The 19,886-nt window shown below is 44.3% G+C and overlaps 1 protein-coding gene across 1 annotated transcript; it reads right to left on the bottom strand.

Moving 5' to 3' along the window:
• Positions 1 to 1,811: 1,811 nt before the first annotated feature.
• LOC110486947 (centriolar coiled-coil protein of 110 kDa) lies at positions 1,812 to 19,629 on the bottom strand. The gene is made up of 14 exons (XM_036941712.1): positions 19,362 to 19,629; positions 18,191 to 18,381; positions 14,370 to 14,498; positions 10,449 to 11,715; positions 10,051 to 10,172; positions 9,381 to 9,528; positions 8,865 to 8,974; positions 8,525 to 8,641; positions 8,228 to 8,329; positions 7,997 to 8,113; positions 3,771 to 3,841; positions 3,525 to 3,590; positions 2,700 to 2,759; positions 1,812 to 2,539 (listed from the first exon to the last, which is right to left on the bottom strand). The coding sequence occupies exons 2-14, from the start codon at positions 18,347 to 18,349 to the stop codon at positions 2,452 to 2,454; spliced, it is 2,556 nt and encodes an 851-aa protein (XP_036797607.1). The 5' UTR covers positions 18,350 to 18,381; positions 19,362 to 19,629; the 3' UTR covers positions 1,812 to 2,451.
• Between the last annotated feature and the right edge of the window lie 257 nt (positions 19,630 to 19,886).

The following is a 19,886-nucleotide window of genomic DNA, read 5'->3' as shown; positions in this document are numbered from 1 at the left end:
TGATCATTCATTTCTGCTCACTCAATGTCATCTCTATCTCAGTTTGAAATGTCATGATTTTCCCGCAAAAAATAATTACTGCCAAGGAATATATTCACTTACATGAATACAACACAGACATTCAAATATCAATATTTAATATCATTGGTAATCTGGAAATAATTACATGAAGCACAGGCTGTAAACAGGACAAAATTACAAGATGTTTTGTATTCAATACACAAATTGCTAATTAAATTAGTCAAAGCCAGTCAAAAACAACACCAGAAATCTGTCAATGCTACAAAAGGCCATGTATGGTGGTGTAGTGCTGCTTTAGCAGTTATTAATATACAAATCCCCCTAGCAACTGACTCAGGGTCAGTATCCAACTCTTTCACAGAGTGACACATAATGACACCTTAGTGTATGCTGTATCCCACCCAGGATTGCCCTAGGTGGGGTACATCAGCCCCTAGGTGGGGTACGTCAGCCCCTAGGTGGGGTACGTCAGCCCCTAGGTGGGATACATCAGCCCCTAGGTGGGGTACATCAGCCCCTAGGTGGGGTACATCAGCCCCTAGGTGGGATACATCAGCCCCTAGGTGGGGTACATCAGCCCCTAGGTGGGATACATCAGCCCCTAGGTGGGATACATCAGCCCCTAGGTGGGGTACGTCAGCCCCTAGGTGGGGAAAGAAGACTTGCCTGGCTAATGCTCTTGTAAATACCACAAGCTCTCCTCTCACTGTGTACCACGTTGGCCTGTGCATCAGCCAGCCTACAAGAAGACTGCTTTGAGATAAGGATGTTATAGTTACTGCACACTGGAGAGTTACATTGGTTTTCATTGTTAATGTTTTCTCTGTAAATCCTCTCATATACACTGGCAGATTTCAGATATTCCAGGTATCTCAGTCATGTTTGTTTGTGAAAGCCAGCTACATTTCTGTATGGGATATTCTAAATACTCTACAGAGACAGAGGTTTGTCTGTCAGCTACATTTCTGTATGGGATATTCTAAATACTCTCCAGAGACAGAGGTTTGTCTGTCAGCTACAGCTCAAACATGCCGGATAAACAAACCATCTGAAACCAAAGCATGTTTCTCTTGGTACAGTGTAAAATAAGACAATAGTACATTCATTCTTTCATTTGGCTGTGACGTTTTGCAGCAAAACACATTGATATTTTCAAATTGCACACATCACACACAAACCAATTTGAAATGTTCCAGACTTCACACAGAGCTGAGAGTTCAGCACCATGTATTATAGTGACAGGGCGCTTTAACAAAAACTATATAAGAAATAAATACTGTATGTTTAAAATACCTTTTTTTACATGGCAACTATCTGTGACTACCAGCAGAGGGAGATGGCTACTATAGCAAGGGTTAAAGCTGGGTAATCACACAATGATCTCTATTTCTGAGGTGTTTCTGTGTCTGGAAAGGCTGGCGGTGTGATTAACAACAAACCTCTCATTGTCTTATGTCAGATAACGCCACGGCTATGTTGACGACTATGTTGTGGTTATCCAGGCTGCATTACACCCGGCCGTGATTGGGAGTCCCAAAGGGCGGCGCACAATTGTCCCAGCGTCGTCCTGGTTTGGCCGGGGTAGGCCGTTGTTGTAAATAAGGATTTGTTCTAACTTGGCCAGCTTCGTCCTGGTTTGGCCGGGGTAGGCCGTCGTTGTAAATAAGGATTTGTTCTAACTTGGCCAGCTTCGTCCTGGTTTGGCCGGGGTAGGCCGTCGTTGTAAATAAGGATTTGTTCTAACTTGGCCAGCTTCGTCCTGGTTTGGCCGGGGTAGGCCGTCGTTGTAAATAAGGATTTGTTCTAACTTGGCCAGCGTCGTCCGGGTTTGGCCGGGGTAGGCCGTCCTTGTAAATAAGGATTTGTTCTAACTTGCCTGGTTAAATAAAGATGACATTTTTTTTACATTAAAAAATGAGAGGAGGAATGCCGCCACCTGTCAGAAGACAATCCAGACCGCTAACTAATGGAATCTACTTCCTTTACTTTTGTAATGCTTCTTCATGAGTCCTTCTCCCTACTACATATCCACTACTGAAGGCCTCTAGCTACAAAGTCTTTGCAAGTTAAGCAGCAAATATGGCTATCTAGCAGCATTAATGCATGAATTATCTTGGCACAAGAGTGCACAGCAGCATTCACACCTAAGGGATACATGAACTGTTTATAAGTTTGTAATAGTAGAAAATCTATGTAACTATAGTAACAATACATTTGGTAGGGTGTTCGATGGGCAGAGAGCACTGGACTGAACCTTCAGAGGGAGGTTAGAGGGAGGTCAGAGGGAGGTTAGAGGGAGGTCAGAGGGAGGGTAGAGAGACTAGTAGCATTGGTGGTGGTCGAACCATAGTGGAACATGGGGCCGATAGACGGCTCAGAGGTCAAGGGTCAGGGAGTGAGGGTTCATAGAGGGACTGAGGGAGGAATCAGTTAGCCCAGGGAGTTCTGCTTCTTCAGGCTGTCTGAGCGCCTCACTCTGTCCTCCGGGGTATTTCTGTACCAGCTCCTGACAGACAGACTTAGATTGACAGACAGAGAGAGGGGAGAGATGGGGTGATTTTTATTCATTATAAATTATAGTTGTATTTTTTATTTTGTATGCGTTAAGGAATTAAAGAAGAAGGGCAGAGAAATAAAGAGAGGGGGAGAAGTAGAGAAATGTTGGAGACTGTACTCACCCCTGTCGGTTTGGCTGACCTGGGACAGAGGCATTCTGACCCTGACTTGGCTTCAGGATCCTGAGGGGGAGAGAGAGTGATGAGGTGAGAAATACAGAAAGGGCAGATAGATAGTGTACCACTGACCTGTACTGACACCGAAAACACTTTCCCCTATCTGGAGGATAACTATTTCATATGTACAGCTTTTTTTAATATAGAAAGAAAGTAAGATATGTGAAGTATAGGAGACAGTAAGATATGTGAAGTATAGGAGACAGTAAGATATGTGAAGTATAGGAGACAGTAAGATATGTGAAGTATAGGAGACAGTCAGAGATGAGAAGTATAGGAGACAGTAAGATATGTGAAGTATAGGAGACAGTCAGAGATGAGAAGTATAGGAGACAGTAAGATATGTGAAGTATAGCAGACAGTCAGAGATGAGAAGTATAGGAGACAGTAAGATATGCGAAGTATAGGAGACAGTCAGATATGAGAAGTATAGGAGACAGTCAGAGATGAGAAGTATAGGAGACAGTAAGATATGTGAAGTATAGGAGACAGTAAGATATGTGAAGTATAGGAGACAGTCAGAGATGAGAAGTATAGGAGACAGTAAGATATGTGATGTATAGGAGACAGTAAGAGATGTGAAGTATAGGAGACGGTAAGATATGTGAAGTATAGGAGACAGTCAGAGATGAGAAGTATAGGAGACAGTAAGATATGTGATGTATAGGAGACAGTAAGAGATGTGAAGTATAGGAGACAGTCAGAGATGAGAAGTATAGGAGACAGTAAGAGCCACTTATGTGCAGTCAGACTCCTTGCTGTCTACTGTACCTGTTAGTGGGAGGGCTCTTTGGCTTCTTCTGTACTTTCCTGGCTTGTCCTGGAGACTCACCCACCCTGAGAGAACATAACCATACACATCAGAATAATTATGCTTCTACCTCAATAATGTCAGCCAAATAAATATATTTGTGATATGTTATCATAGTCTGATCTTCTGGTACAAATCTGAATAAGGCATCTGGTTTGATTACAGATCCATCATCTAACCAGTCCCACAGGACTCAACCCCCTCACCTCTTCTTCCTGTCCAGTGACCTCTGTGTGGCAGCAGACAGCACTCTGTCATTAGGACTCTTGGCTTTCTCCTATCGACCACACGCACAGACACACACACACACACACACACAGCCAGCAGATTGTCAGATACAGTTACACATCAGAATCATCAACAGTATGTTTTAGGCCAGGGTCAGTATGTTTTAGGCTAGGGTCAGTAAGTTTTAGGCCAGGGTAAACATGTTTTTAGCCAGGGTTAGTAAGTTTTAGGCCAGGATCAGTATGTTTTTAGCCAGGGTCAGTATGTTTTAGGCCAGGGTCAGTAAGTTTTAAGCCAGGGTCAGTATGTTTTTAGCCAGGGTCAGTATGTTTTAGGCCAGGGTCAGTATGTATTAGGCCAGGGTCAGTATGTTTTAGGCCAGGGTCAGTATGTTTTAGGCCAGGGTCAGTAAGTTTTAGGCCAGGGTCAGTATGTTTTAGGCCAGGGTCAGTATGTTTTAGGCTAGGGTCAGTATGTTTTAGGCCAGGGTCAGTATGTTTTAGGCCAGGGTTAGTATGTTTTAGGCCAGGATCAGTATGTTTTTAGCCAGGGTCTGTATGTTTTAGGCCAGGGTCCGTAAGTTTTAGACCAGGGTAAACATGTTTTTAGCCAGGGTCAGTATGTTTTAGGCCAGGGTCCGTAAGTTTTAGACCAGGGTAAACATGTTTTTAGCCAGGGTCAGTATGTTTTAGGCCAGGGTCCGTAAGTTTTAGACCAGGGTAAACATGTTTTTAGCCAGGGTCAGTATGTTTTAGGCCAGGGTCCGTAAGTTTTAGGCCAGGGTAAACATGTTTTTAGCCAGGGTCAGTATGTTTTAGGCCAGGGTCCGTAAGTTTTAGACCAGGGTAAACATGTTTTAGGCCAGGGTCAGTATGTTTTAGGCCAGGGTCAGTATGTTTTAGGCCAGGGTCAGAATGTTTTAGGCCAGGGTTAGTATGTTTTAGGCCAGGGTCAGTATGTTTTTAGCCAGGGTCAGTATGTTTTAGGCCAGGGTCAGTAAGTTTTAAGCCAGGGTCAGTATGTTTTAGGCCAGGGTCCGTAAGTTTTAGACCAGGGTAAACATGTTTTTAGCCAGGGTTAGTATGTTTTTAGCCAGGGTCAGTATGTTTTAGGCCAGGGTCAGTATGTTTTAGGCCAGGGTCAGTATGTTTTAGGCCAGGGTCAGAATGTTTTAGGCCAGGGTCAGTAAGTTTTAGGCCAGGGTCAGTAAGTTTTAGGCCAGGGTCAGTATGTTTTAGGCCAGGATCAGTATGTTTTTAGCCAGGGTCAGTATGTTTTAGGCCAGGGTCAGTAAGTTTTAAGCCAGGGTCAGTAAGTTTTAGGCCAGGGTCCGTAAGTTTTAGACCAGGGTAAACATGTTTTTAGCCAGGGTTAGTATGTTTTAGGCCAGGGTCAGAATGTTTTAGGCCAGGGTCAGTAAGTTTTAGGCCAGGGTCAGTATGTTTTAGGCCAGGGTTAGTATGTTTTAGGCCAGGGTCAGAATGTTTTAGGCCAGGGTCAGTATGTTTTAGGCCAGGGTCAGTATGTTTTAGGCCAGGGTCAGTATGTTTTAGACCAGGGTCAGAATGTTTTAGGCCAGGGTCAGTATGTTTTAGGCCAGGGTCAGTATGTTTTAGGCCAGGGTCAGTATGTTTTAGGCCAGGGTCAGTATGTTTTAGGCCAGGGTCAGTATGTTTTAGGCCAGGGTTAGTATGTTTTAGGCCAGGGTCAGAATGTTTTAGGCCAGGGTCAGTATGTTTTAGGCCAGGGTCAGTATGTTTTAGGCCAGGGTCAGTATGTTTTAGGCCAGGGTCAGTATGTTTTAGGCCAGGGTCAGTATGTTTTAGGCCAGGGTTAGTATGTTTTAGGCCAGGGTCAGAATGTTTTAGGCCAGGGTCAGTATGTTTTAGGCCAGGGTCAGTATGTTTTAGGCCACGGTCAGTATGTATTAGGCCAGGGTCAGTAAGCATTAGGCCAGGGTCAGTATGTTTTAGGCCAGGGTCAGTATGTTTTAGGCCAGGGTCTGTATGTATTAGGCCAGGGTCTGTATGTATTAGGCCAGGGTCAGTAAGTATTAGGCCAGGGTCAGTATGTTTTAGGCCAGGGTCCGTATGTTTTAGGCCAGGGTCAGTAAGTATTAGGCCAGGGTCAGTAAGTATTAGGCCAGGGTCCATATGTATTAGGCCAGGGTCAGTAAGTATTAGGCCAGGGTCCGTATGTATTAGGCCAGGGTCAATAAGTATTAGGCCAGGGTTAGTAAGTATTAGGCCAGGGTCAGTAGGTATTAGGCCAGGGTCAGTAAGTATTAGTAAGTAAGTATTTTGAGTCACTGATGTGATCATCCTGTCTGCGTTGGGTTGGCGCCCCCCCTTTGGGTTGTGTCGTGGCGGAGATCTTTGTGGGCTATACTCAGCCTTGTCTCAGGATGGTAAGTTGGTGGTTGAAGATATCCCTCTAGTGGTGTGGGGGCTGTGCTTTGGCAAAGTGGGTGGGGTTATATCCTTCCTGTTTGGCCCTGTCCGGGGGTGTCCTCGGATGGGGCCACAGTGTCTCCTGACCCCTCCTGTCTCAGCCTCCAGTATTTATGCTGCAGTAGTTTGTGTCGGGGGCATAGGGTCAGTTTGTTATATCTGGAGTACTTCTCCTGTTCTATTTGGTGTCCTGTGTGAATTTAAGTGTGCTCTCTCTAATTCTCTCTTTCCTTCTCTCTCTCGGAGGACCTGAGCCATAGGACCATGCCTCAGGACTACCTGACATGATGACTCCTTGCTGTCCCCAGTCCACCTGGCCGTGCTGCTGCTCCAGTTTCAACTGTTCTGCCTTATTATTATTGGACCATGCTGGTCATTTATGAACATTTGAACATCTTGGCCATGTTCTGTTATAATCTCCACCCGGCACAGCCAGAAGAGGACTGGCCACCCCACATAGATTGGCTCCTCTCTAGGTTTCTTCCTAGGTTTTGGCCTTTCTAGGGAGTTTTTCCTAGCCACCGTGCTTCTACACCTGCATTGCTTGCTGTTTGGGGTTTTAGACTGGGTTTCTGTACAGTACTTTGAGATATCAGCTGATGTACGAAGGGGTATATAAATACATTTTATTTGATTTTATTTGATTGGGCCAGGGTCAGTATGTATTAGGCCAGGGTCAGTATGTATTAGGCCAGGGTCAGTATGTTTTAGGCCATGGTCAGTAAGCATTAGGCCAGGGTCAGTAAGTATTAGGCCATGGTCAGTATGTATTAGGCCAGGGTCAGTAAGTATTAGGCCAGGGTCAGTATGTATTAGGCCAGGGGCAGTAAGTATTAGGCCATGGTCAGTATGTATTAGGCCAGGGTCAGTAAGTATTAGGCCAGGGTCAGTATGTATTAGGCCAGGGTCAGTAAGTATTAGGCCAGGGTCAGTATGTATTAGGCCAGGGGCAGTAAGTATTAGGCCAGGGTCAGTATGTATTAGGCCAGGGTCAGTAAGTATTAGGCCATGGTCAGTATGTATTAGGCCAGGGTCAGTAAGTATTAGGCCAGGGTCAGTAAGTATTAGGCCAGGGTCAGTAAGTATTAGGCCAGGGTCAGTATGTATTAGGCCAGGGTCAGTAAGCAATACTGCTAGATTATACACAAACAAATATATTTTTTTTATAAAGAACTGTACAAGTGATACATTTGTGACATCCAAATTTAAAAACATTTATGAGATCTGTATGTAAAGCATTTACATTTGATATTTTCATCATTTAGCAGATGCTCTTATCCAGAGTGACTTACAGTTAGTGCCTTCATCTTAAGATAGCTAGTCACAGTCAAATATACAGTATATGAACATTGCATTCCAGTTAAACAATTAAAAATAATTTTAATACACACTTAAAATCTATGAATTAAAAATTGTGAAGGTACCTAAAAGTTATCATTTGTGGCGAAAAAACACAAATGTGAAAAATTGTGGATATAGCGTTTTGGAAATAAACTCTTTATTTGTCTCTGCCAGGCTGCGGCCTTAGGGTCAAGCTAGGCTCTGCTTTAAAAAGTTAAATAATGTTTTGTCTAAGGTCACTTTTCTAAGGGACTTGACACTTGTTTTTGTGATTTATTACTGTGAGAGTGACAAAGTTTAAGTCCTTCTGTTATGATTGGCCTATTTGTGTGACTGACAGTTAAAAGTCCCACTCAGTGTGTTGTGGTTGGTCCAAGTCTGTGATTGAAAGGTGAAATGTCCAGTCAGGTTACCATTTCTCGTAGCTTCTTCTCTGTGCGGACCTCTCTGTCCAGCTGCAGCAGAGCCAGCCTCTCCTCCAGGGGCATCTCAAAGAAGATGTCATGGATGTCATATCGAGCCGCACGCAACTGAAGGAGGGGACACACATACAATATAATCAATACTCGTAGTCATCCGGTTCCACTTTCTGTGTGTGTGTGTGTGTGTGTGTGTGTGTTTGTCTCTCTCTCTCTGAGTGTTACCTGTGCCCTGACTCTCTCCTGCAGAGACAGGTCCTGTGCTGAGATGGATCCCCTCTTCTGTGGAGCTTCAGTCTGGAACGAGCAGATGAACTCTTGCGTGTCCTAAAACCATACCATTGAAATGATTAATTAATAAAGGTGATCGTCTTTAAATCAGTCAAAGTCCAATATGACTGTGTTTCAGTTCCATTATGATTAAGTTTCTATTCCCCTACATACCTACACTGTATAGTATTATATACATCTACACTGTGTATACGTGTGTGTTTATGTGTGCAGATATAAGAGTGCTCTCACCTGAATGGTCTGGCGCAGCTGTTTCACCTTCTCTGTCTGGAGCAGTCTGCGGGTGAGGAACCCACAACTGATGGCTCCCAGACGACACAGCGCCCTCTGCTGTTCAACTGTCACAACCTGAGTGAGGATCAGTAGCATAGTAAGGAATAGTGGAAATCAACTTACACTCAGTCAAGAGAAGATTGTTTTATCATACAATATATTTAATATAATACAATGAAACACACATATACATCGAACATGATTCTGGAAATGGAGACAAGAGGTAGCACCAACAGTTGGAAACCACACACATATACTGTATGTAGAAGCACACACATACACACAAACACACAAGCACCTGACTGAGCCTTCCCCGGGGCTTGCTGGCCCCCCAGGTGGGCCCCCAGAGGTAGACAGGAGGCTGCATGGAGGGAGAGGGATCACTAGAGCTCAGTGGAGAGGAGAAACCTGGAGAGAGAGGGGAAAGAAACCCTTTACACATTACATTCACACAGAAACAGGTAAACAAACAATAAACAACTCATGTTACCAAGATGGCTTTACATTTCTGAGACCTACAGGGGAACCATTGTTGTAGTATATACATGTATTGTGTCAACAGTTAGGTCTGTATTTTATCGATGAATTTGCACATAAAAAATCAAATACAATATGAAGATGAGAATTAAAAGACAAAATAAATGTACAAGTGGAGGAGAGGTAAAAAACAAACACCCTAAGGGTTTTGTAAAGCACCTCCCTATTTCAAATAGTAGAAAAAATAGTAATATTTCCCCATGCTTCAACCCAATGACATCTACCAAGGTGATGGTTTGGGTGTGTGAGTTATTCTTCCATGCCACAGTCCACCTACCCATGCTGTGTACACTGTGTCTAGGTGACCTATCAGTAGCACTCAGGGTGGGGCTAAGGCCAGGGCAGAAAGGACTGAGTCCACCGTCCCCACTCAGGAGCCGGCCACACCCCTGCTCTCTCAGCCTCTTCCCCTTCTCATCCAGCTCCTAATAAAGACACAGAGAAACACACATATACACACATATACACACACACACACACATATACACACATATACACACACACACACACACACACAGGAGCGTTGTCCCGTGACGGATGTGTAGTATTGAGGATTGAACAGTCACTTCTCTACAGCAGCCAAACAAAACACTTTACAAATGCTAACATATTCAAACTTATGGAACTTAAAGCCACATTCTGGGATTCAAAAACACTTGTTTTGGTATACAGCTGAGGGGTGGGGCTAGGGAAATGTAACCCCTCTCAAATTCATACTACACAGAGCTCTAGATGCAGGGACAGACAGGCCATGACATCCAAGAAACAGCTTCCCAAATCCCAGACTGTAGCTTTAAAGTTCAATTCTCTGTGTGACATTCTGTCTGCATATACTATATATAATATCACAAACTAGGAAGGAATGCTGATAGTTGTGGAAGAATAGTGACAAATGTGGGTTTTGATACATTGGGCAGGGTCAACATGCTATGGTTCCATGTCCTGACCTGACAGAGGCGCTGTTGTTCTCTCTCCTGTTCAGCCATGAGAAGAGACATCTGCAGGGCATGCTCCTCCTCCAGACGCCTCTGCATCTCCTCCAGAGCACTCACACGTCGCTGGGTCTCCTCTGAAACACACACACACAAAAGAAAAGACACATAAACGCACGGCCGGTCGTACACATACAAGCGCACATACCACACACACACACACACACACACACACACACACACACATGCATGAACGCACACACACACACAATTATTTTCAATGATTGCACAAAAAGTAGTGGACTTTACATTGAAGACAAATTAATCACAGAGTACAGACTGCCCTGTATAGTTTTCTTCATAACACTCTCTTATATCATACACACTACGTTACAACGATCTCTCTATCTCACCTGTCTTACTGTCCTGCTCCTCTAGGGAAGAGCTGGGTGTGATCCGTCCATCATGGGGCCCCTGAGGCCCCTCAGGATCCAGCCTCATCTGGCAAGGAGAGAGGTCAGGGGTCAAGGGTCTCACGTGGGGCCTTATCAGCGTTGCCGAGGGGTTCTCCACCTCATAGGACTGATTCAGGGGGACCGCGGGGCTCCTACGGCTCGGGGCAAAACGAGGCACTCCCCCCATGAAGCGCGGGAGCCTCTCCTGGCTGCGGTCCATGCCAGGTCCTGAGGCAGAATGGGAGGAGTGGAGCTGGCTGTCTAGGGTGTGGCAGCGCCGGCGAAACCCGGAGCTGATGATGTCATGATGCCCATGTGAACCAGTTCCGGAGGTACTGACTGGGCTGCAGCTCTTCTCCTGGACCGGGCTGGTGCCACACTGGCTGCCACGACGACTACTACCGTCACTGACGCCTGACCCCCGTTCCGGTGACCTCATCACCCCCGTCGCCATGACAACAGTGCTCTCCTGGTGCCTCCCCACTAGCCCTCTGGGGATGAGGTCTGCCGAGCCAATGGGGAAGGAGATCATGATGTTACCAGTGGACACTGGACGTGGTTGGCGGCGGTGGGGGCGGGGACTCATGCTGGGTTCAGGGCTGGGCAGGAGGGCATAAGGGTCGGGGAGGCCAGATGAGAGGCAGCTAAACCGAGAGTCATATGGGTCACACACAGCCTGGTACTGGGCTTGCGCTTGGCCAGGATACTGACTCTGGTGCTGGATGTGGGCCTGGGTCTGAGGTGGGTTTAGCGGACTGTGGCGCAGGCTGTACCCCTGTTCAGATTTCATCTCTCCCAGAGGACTGCGGCTCTCGTTCTCCTTGTCAGAGAGGCTCTCCGCAGACAGGGTGGTGGAAGTGACCCTGCCGATCACCTTTGACCCCCTCTGGGCCTGCTCTCTCTCCACATACTCCCTCGACCTCCTCAGAAGGCTCTGGAAACTCACATCCTGTCCGCACCCTATCTCCTCCTCTACCTCCCACCTCTCCTCCTCTATCTGCTTCTCTCTCTCCTCTGCCCTGTACCCATTCAGGACTATGGGAGACTCAGGTGGAGGGGTGGTGGGCCGATCCGTAATGTGTAGCTCAACCACACCACCACCCCTGGGTAGCCCAGGGGAGTCTGTCACCAGGGTGTAGCCATTCACTGTCTCAGGTTTTGGGGAAAGGCAATATGGCGGAGTTGGTAGATCCATTTTACCCTCCATCTCTGGTACTTTGTCCACCTGTAGTAAGAGAGGCAGAGAGAAGAGGGGAATTAACACAAATAATCAGATATGGGGCTGCGTCCAAAAAAGCACCCTTCTCCCTTTATAACAAGCACCCTTTTCCCTTTATAACAAGCACCCTTCTCCCTTTATAACTACCCAAGAAGACTCAAGGCTGTAATCGCTGCCAAAGGTGCTTCAACAAAGTACTGAGTAAAGGGTCTGAATACTTATGTAAATGTGATTTGCAAACATTACCCCAAAACTATTTTTGCTTTGTCATTATGGGGTATTATGTGTAGATTGTTGATTGTCGAAAATCGATTTAATCCGTTTTAGAATAAAGCTGTAACAGAACAAAACGTGGAAAAAGTCAAGACGTCTGAATACTTTACCAATGTACTGTATGTGTATATTATGTGTGCTGGAGTATCAGTGTGTATATTATGTGTGTTGGAGTATCAGTGTGTATATTATGTGTGTTGGAGTATCAGTGTGTATATTATGTGTGTTGGAGTATCAGTGTGTATATTATGTGTGTTGGAGTATCAGTGTGTATATTATGTGTGTTGGAGTATCAGTGTGTATATTATGTGTGTTGGAGTATCAGTGAGTGTTTGTATGTGTGTTGGAGTATCAGTGAGTGTTTGTATGTGTGTTGGAGTATCAGTGAGTGTTTGTATGTGTGTGTGAGCAAATCAGTGAGTGTTTGTATGTGTGTTGGAGTATCAGTGAGTGTTTGTATGTGTGTGTGAGCAAATCAGTGAGTGTTTGTATGTGTGTTGGAGTATCAGTGAGTGTTTGTAGGTGTGTGTGAGCAAATCAGTGAGTGTTTGTATGTGTGTTGGAGTATCAGTGTGTGGTTGTATGTGTGTCGGAGTATCAGTGAGTGTTTGTATGTGTGTTGGAGTATCAGTGTGTATATTATGTGTGTTGGAGTATCAGTGTGTATATTATGTGTGTTGGAGTATCAGTGTGTATATTATGTGTGTTGGAGTATCAGTGTGTATATTATGTGTGTTGGAGTATCAGTGTGTATATTATGTGTGTTGGAGTATCAGTGTGTATATTATGTGTGTTGGAGTATCAGTGTGTATATTATGTGTGTTGGAGTATCAGTGTGTGTTTGTATGTGTGTTGGAGTATCAGTGAGTGTTTGTATGTGTGTTGGAGTATCAGTGAGTGTTTGTATGTGTGTTGGAGTATCAGTGAGTGTTTGTATGTGTGTCGGAGTATCAGTGTGTATATTATGTGTGTTGGAGTATCAGTGAGTGTTTGTATGTGTATCGGAGTATCAGTGAGTGTTTGTATGTGTGTTGGAGTATCAGTGAGTGTTTGTATGTGTGTTGGAGTATCAGTGTGTGTTTGTATGTGTGTTGGAGTATCAGTGTGTGTTTGTATGTGTGTGAGTATCAGTGAGTGTTTGTATGTGTGTTGGAGTATCAGTGAGTGTTTGTATGTGTGTTGGAGTATCAGTGAGTGTTTGTATGTGTGTTGGAGTATCAGTGAGTGTTTGTATGTGTGTTGGAGTATCAGTGAGTGTTTGTATGTGTGTTGGAGTATCAGTGAGTGTTTGTATGTGTGTTGGAGTATCAGTGAGTGTTTGTATGTGTGTCGGAGTATCAGTGAGTGTTTGCATATGTGTTGGAGTATCAGTGAGTGTTTGTATGTGTGTTGGAGTATCAGTGAGTGTTTGTATGTGTGTTGGAGTATCACTGAGTGTTTGTATGTGTGTTGGAGTATCAGTGAGTGTTTGTATGTGTGTTGGAGTATCAGTGAGTGTTTGTATGTGTGTTGGAGTATCAGTGAGTGTTTGTATGTGTGTTGGAGTATCAGTGAGTGTTTGTATGTGTGTTGGAGTATCAGTGAGTGTTTGTATGTGTGTTGGAGTATCAGTGAGTGTTTGTATGTGTGTTGGAGTATCAGTGAGTGTTTGTATGTGTGTCGGAGTATCAGTGAGTGTTTGTATGTGTGTCGGAGTATCAGTGAGTGTTTGTATGTGTGTTGGAGTATCAGTGAGTGTTTGTATGTGTGTCGGAGTATCAGTGAGTGTTTGTATGTGTGTCGGAGTATCAGTGAGTGTTTGTATGTGTGTTGGAGTATCAGTGTGTGTAGGGCCCTGTGAGTGTGCGTAGTGTGTTGGAGTATCAGTGTGCGTAGTGTGTAGGGCCCTGTGAGTGTGTAGGGCCCTGTGAGTGTGTATGGCCCTGTGAGTGTGTAGGGCCCTGTGAGTGTGTAGGGCCCTGTGAGTGTGTAGGGCCCTGTGAGTGTGCATAGTCAGTGCAAAAATAAGAATAAAATACAAAGCTCAACTCAGATAGTCCGTGTAGCCATTTCGTTAGATAGTGTATTTTGCTGTTCAGAAACCTGTTGGTGTCAGACTTGATGCACCAGTACCGCTTGCCATGTGGAAGCAGAGAGAACAGTCTATGGCAGGGTTCCCCTAGCTGGTGGTTTACTTGGCCCCCCAAATTTCTGAGCAAAAAAAAAATGTTTCTTGAATTTTCATTGTTGGAGATTTTTTTTAAACTGTAAAAACACAAGGAAATCAGCTCCAAGTGATTTTAATATGGGAAATATGTTCCCACAACCATCCAGCTAATCTAGTTGATGATTATTGGTCTACGGCTTGGGTGGTTGGAGTCTTTGGGAAATGGTTGTCTGAGACTGACCTGAGCACTGTCCAGGATGTCCTGAACCCTGGCCAGCAGGCTGCTGCTGCGTAGTGCATGTCTGTCCACCTCCAGCTGGGCAGCCCTCTGTCTGTACTGGGACATCTCGCTGCGCTGCTCCACACTCAGCTGAGGATGGATCACAATAAACACACACAGTCAGAGAGACACACACACAAACAAGAATACATACATAGTCAGATAAAGACAAACACAGACAGGCGCGCATGCACCAACACACATTCTCGCCTGGGTCTCTCGGAATCCATGTGACAATGTTTATATTACACTTAGCAAAATCTTTTCTATCTAGAACCTCAAAGGGTTCTTCGACTGTCCCTATATGTTACCTCTGCTCCTGCCACGCCCTATACTTCTCATCCTGTGTCTCCCTAACCTGCCACCTCTTCCTCTCTCTGTGTGTGTGTGATTGTGTGGTCGGAGACAGGTGTGCTGGAGGCAGACCAGAACCCCACCAGCTGCAACCCGTTCCATAATCAAGACCTCTACAAATACTCATGCCTGCCACTTTCACGCTGCCGGATCATAACCTCTGTTTTTAGCGGTTTGTACCTGCTTAGATCCTGTTTTCGTGTTATGCCTGTTTTCTCTTACCTGACACCGTTTTCCTCTCCGCTACAGTTCTGCACGCTCTGACTCTGGCCCCTGTCTCCAGTCCCACGTCTTGTCAATCCTGCTACTCTGTCCTGGACCCCCCCCTCCCCCCCACTCCACTGCATCCTTGGATTCCTCTCCGGACCCGCTTACCCAGTCTCAACTCCCCTCGCTCCAGCCTCAGCCGCCGCACCTGGCTTCCTGCAACCCGCCCGAGCTTGCCCTAGCCTGCACCCCATGTTCCCCGTGTGTTCAAATCAATACCTTGGTTACCTCATCCCAGTCTCCTTGTCTGAGTTTCCATGTAGAACCCTTTCTACAGAGGGTTCTACATACAACCCAAAAGGATTCTACCTGGAACCAAAAAGGTTTCTCCTATGGGGACAGCTGAAGAACCCTTTTGCAACCCTTTTTTTCTAAGAGTGTAGGGTTCTTCTTCCTTAGAACACAACAGTCAAGTTCTGGAATGTGGGACAGAGCCAGAGTAGGCCTAATGACCTTCCCTCTAATCTGCTCTCAAATCTCTCTCTCTCAAATCTCTCTCTCCAATTCAAGGGGCTTTATTGGCATGGGAAACGTATGTTTACATTGCCAAATTAAGTTAAATAAACAATAAAAAATTAACAGTCAACATTACACTCAACAAAAGCTCCAAAGGAATAGAGACATTTCAAATGTTATATTATGTCTATATACAGTGTTATAACAATGTTCAAATAGTTAAAGTACATAAGTGAAAATAAATAAACATAAATATAGGTTGTATTTACAATGGTGTTTGTTCTTCACTGGTTGCCCTTTTCTTGTGGCAACAGGTCACAAATCTTGCTGTGGTGATGTATTTTACCTAATAGATATGGGAGTTTATCCAAATTTGATTTATTTTCAAATTATTTGTGGGTCTGTGTAATCTGAGGGAAGTATGTGTCTATATGGTCATACATTTGGCAGGAGGAAGTGCAGCTCAGTTTCCACCTCATCTCCTGCACACGTACGCACAGATGCACACACACAAACCCACAAGGCATGCACAAACACACACCCCTCTCTATCCCCACTCTCACAAACATTTCCTTCACACAGCTCCTCCCAGTAAACGTAATCAGGCAGCAGTAAGACAACATGGATCAGACAACACCCCCACCCCGGTGGGGACAAGTAACATTTCTTAGGGGGCATAATGATGCTCTCCTCTCCCTGCCAAAGAGGGATACTTTTTCCAATAAAACTAAGTTCATGAAGTGGTCATACATTGATTCAGACTGATGCTACTATTGAGTTTTATTGGTAAGATGTGTGTGTCATATCCAGCGATGACTAAAAGGGCAATCTGTAGTTGCATGAATTTTTGGACTTAAATGAGTTATATGTACCTATTGTTTGTTGAAGAATATAACTTATGAGTTTAGTTCAGCTGTAGTAGTCCTTTAGAACCCCCAAAATAAGCTTGTTTTGACTCCAATGTTTGGAAACAAACACTATATAGCCTCAAAACATAGTTAAAACTACACTGTTTATATCATGGATGGTCAGCCACGTCTGTCTATGAATTTGAGTGGTTACATTTCTCAAGCCCCATCCCCATATTTTTACCCAAACAGGGACAGTGTCACACCCTGGTCAAAGTATTTTGTGTTTATCTTTATTTATTTGGTCAGGCCAGGGTGTGGCATGGGTTTTTGTATGTGGTGTGTATGTATGGGGATTGTAGCTAGTGGGGTGTTCTAGCTAAGTCTATGGCTGTCTGAAGTGGTTCTCAATCAGAGGCAGGTGTTTATCGTTGTCTCTGATTGGGAACCATATTTAGGCAGCCATATTCTTTGAGTTTGTCGTGGGTGATTGTCCTTAGTGTCCTGATGTCATTGTTCTGTGTTAGGTTACACAAGTATAGGCTGTTTCGGTTTTCGTTAAGTTTATTGTTTTGATAGTGTTTGTGTTTAGTGTGTTACTTCATTAAACATGGATTGCAATAGACACGCCGCATTTTGGTCCGACTCTCCTTCTCACCAAGAAAACCGTTACAGACAGGGAATATGCTTTGAACCATTGATTGCCCCTTCAATACTCTGTGATTTAACAAAATAAACAATGACGTGTTTTTTATGGTGACTCTTTCTCTAAGACATGTGAATTACAAAATGTTTAAGCCAGATATTTGTTGTGTGTGTGGGCATAATGGTGTGTGTCCACTCAATGCCCATTGCTCACAATGCCACATTGTAAACCAAAGGATCATTGCATTTGGTTACCATGCAACTTGAGAGTTACAAAACCCCAGACAGGAGAATACCCACACATACACAAACTCTCCTGGGGAACCATGTTGTTGTCATGGGAGAAAGCAAAGTCAACCCCATCACAACAAACTGCGCTCACTGGGCTGAATCCTAATTGGATATAAGTATGCTTAACTTAACTCAAACATTTCTTCACCTTTTATGCAGAAGGTTGGAATTACATGCATGGATAATAACTATGATTAGGATTTAGCCTACAATATATACAATGTACTTAAGGGATAATCAACAAGGGGCATGAGTCCTATGGACAATAATGAACGATGTGGAAGGTGTGTTCCACGACGCACTAGCGGAGTGGGACTGACCTTCCAAGGAGTGACATTATTTTTCTTAGAACACATAGCACCTTGTTAATTAGCCCTTTTATCCCATGGCTATAATTGAACACATTTGCCACTTGAAATGTATTCATTTGCAGGTACAAATGGGTTCAACATTCACTGAAGTAGATAGCAAGTTTACTAGACAGCTACCGTAGTTGCTTTGGTAACCAAGCAAACAGCCTTGCTAGTTTAGCTAACCAAACCATCAGTCCTAGCTTGATATTATGAAAATCGAAATCAACAATGCCAATAATGATTTAAATTTCAAAGAGCTTGTAAGAACTGAAGCCATTGAATTCTACCGTGCTGATATACTGTTCGTTATAGGGAATGCCTTTCAAGACCATCAGAAAGGAGTTTTCAACAATGCCATGGTATACATCTACAGTACATCCAACGCTGGGGAGGAATTGGAAAAAAAGACACTGTAATATCCTGGAATTCACAAACAGAAAAACACATTTTAACATGTTAACATGTTTTCACTTTGACACAACTCCATTCCCACCCCTGACCTTATGTTATGTCTAGGTCTATACAGCTCTCCGCACCTTCTGCCCTTTCCCCCAGACTATGTCCTTACCAAGGGGGAGAGCACAGCCCTTCCATGGAAGTGGATGAAGGAGAGAGCTTCCACAGGACCAGTTGGCTCACAACCTGTCTGTTGGCCTTGGCTCTTCCCCTGGCTCTCCGTCTGCAGTCTGGCCAGGCTCCGCAGACAGAAGTCCTCGTAACTCTCCATGTCCTTGTTTGGGCTCCAGCCTCTCAAAACGGCTGCTTACAACAGAGACACAGTCAGAAGAACAGTCATGGAGAGGTACAGTAGCCAACGACAGAGACACAGTCAGAAGAACAGTCATGGAGCGGTACAGTAACCAACGAGAGAGGGTATTTGACAAGACACTGGAGCCAGGTGATCAAGCCTGTAGGCTAAATGTCAACACAACAAGAAGCTCTGCAGTGTGTGTGAACCATGAAGGCCTGAGGTTAGGCACTATCTGCTGTCAAGCTATGAACAACTGGAAGAGCCAGACAAACAAACACAAGGAGGGCTCTGTCTTTAGTCACTGTATATCTCACACAATCATCACATTCCACTCATGCTATTCTATTCTGAGAGGCATGATGAAGAATCATGTTTCTGATCAATGTGATTGCTTTTAAGGGAATGCTTGTCAGCAAAGACAATGAAGGTGCACACAAGCACACACATACACAATATTTGATTTAAACCTGTAGTTAGCCCACATTGATTGAGAATGAATGAGATCCTCATTATCAAATAATTAAGCAGCCGGATTGAATGCCCCACTGACCCAATATCTCGACCAGAATAAGTATGGTCAGATAATTACCGCAACACCAGTTCCATTTTCCTGATAATGTGGTTATTTCATGGATGAATAGATGTAATGAAAAGTCACCTGGGTCAGTGTGAATATCCTGTCTTATTATTGGTTCCCCCAGAGTAGGTAAATAACAGCCACGGCTAGTGGAAGACACAGTAGCACTGTACGGTGTTATAGTCCACTCATTAACGTTACATGGCATGATACAAATTACAGTCAAGCGCATCTAGCCTACACTTTGATACATTGTAGCAGAATAGTCTGGCTGGCAAACAGTGCATCCTCAATACATTTTGCGGCATGGTAATAGTATTTGACTCGTGAAGCAAGCCATGCTTCTACAGCTGTGCCCAGCAGTGGCTGACTGACAGCGGGTTTTGTCCGTGCCCATCCCTCTCCTCTTACCCTGATTTTCTAGCGTGACATCCACAACCAATGACTCCGTGTTTCTCTTTTCTTCCCCTAAATACAAAGTTGAAGACAAATGAATATCTCCTGGCGTCGTATGTCTTATGGTTTCTGTTGCTTATAGAATTTCAGAATCGTGAATTTCTCTTTTCTGTTTCAGGTTTGTGTCAAATGGTCCTCATCACATCGACCTCTTCCGGTCGCAACAGCGCCTCCTAGCAACATAATTTAGGCCCAGTTCCATTTCTTTCCCCAGCACCTTCATTTCCCCTAGCCTCAGCCTCCAATGTTGAAAGGAGTAATATGATTTTAATAAGAAGCAATATGATGATGGCGCCACCAGGCCTAAATTGAGCCCAAATAGGAAATCCTGTAATTTCCTTTTTGCAATAGACACCAAAGGGGAAGATCATAAATAGGCATGTGGGGCGGAAATGGAACATCATAATTGTATTTTTAAATTTTATTTAAAAATATATATTTTTTAATGAACAAATATCACCAAACAAAAGAGGAATAGTC

This window comes from Oncorhynchus mykiss, chromosome 13, assembly GCF_013265735.2.
Source record: "Oncorhynchus mykiss isolate Arlee chromosome 13, USDA_OmykA_1.1, whole genome shotgun sequence".
Classification (NCBI taxonomy): domain Eukaryota; kingdom Metazoa; phylum Chordata; class Actinopteri; order Salmoniformes; family Salmonidae; genus Oncorhynchus; species Oncorhynchus mykiss.
The sequence above is the reverse complement of the archived record's forward strand: the minus strand, read 5'-3'. Positions and strand labels throughout refer to the sequence as shown.

Bases quoted from the DNA above. Each gene is read 5' to 3' on its own strand.
- LOC110486947 (XM_036941712.1), bottom strand. From the start codon at position 18,349: ATGGAGAGTTACGAGGACTTCTGTCTGCGGAGCCTGGCCAGACTGCAG. The intron at 8,642-8,864 runs GTGCTTGTGTGT...ATCCTCACTCAG, and splicing joins CCCGGGGAAGGCTCAGTCAG to GTTGTGACAGTTGAACAGCA. The intron at 3,591-3,770 runs GTGAGGGGGTTG...ATGTTCTCTCAG, and splicing joins TCACTGGACAGGAAGAAGAG to GGTGGGTGAGTCTCCAGGAC.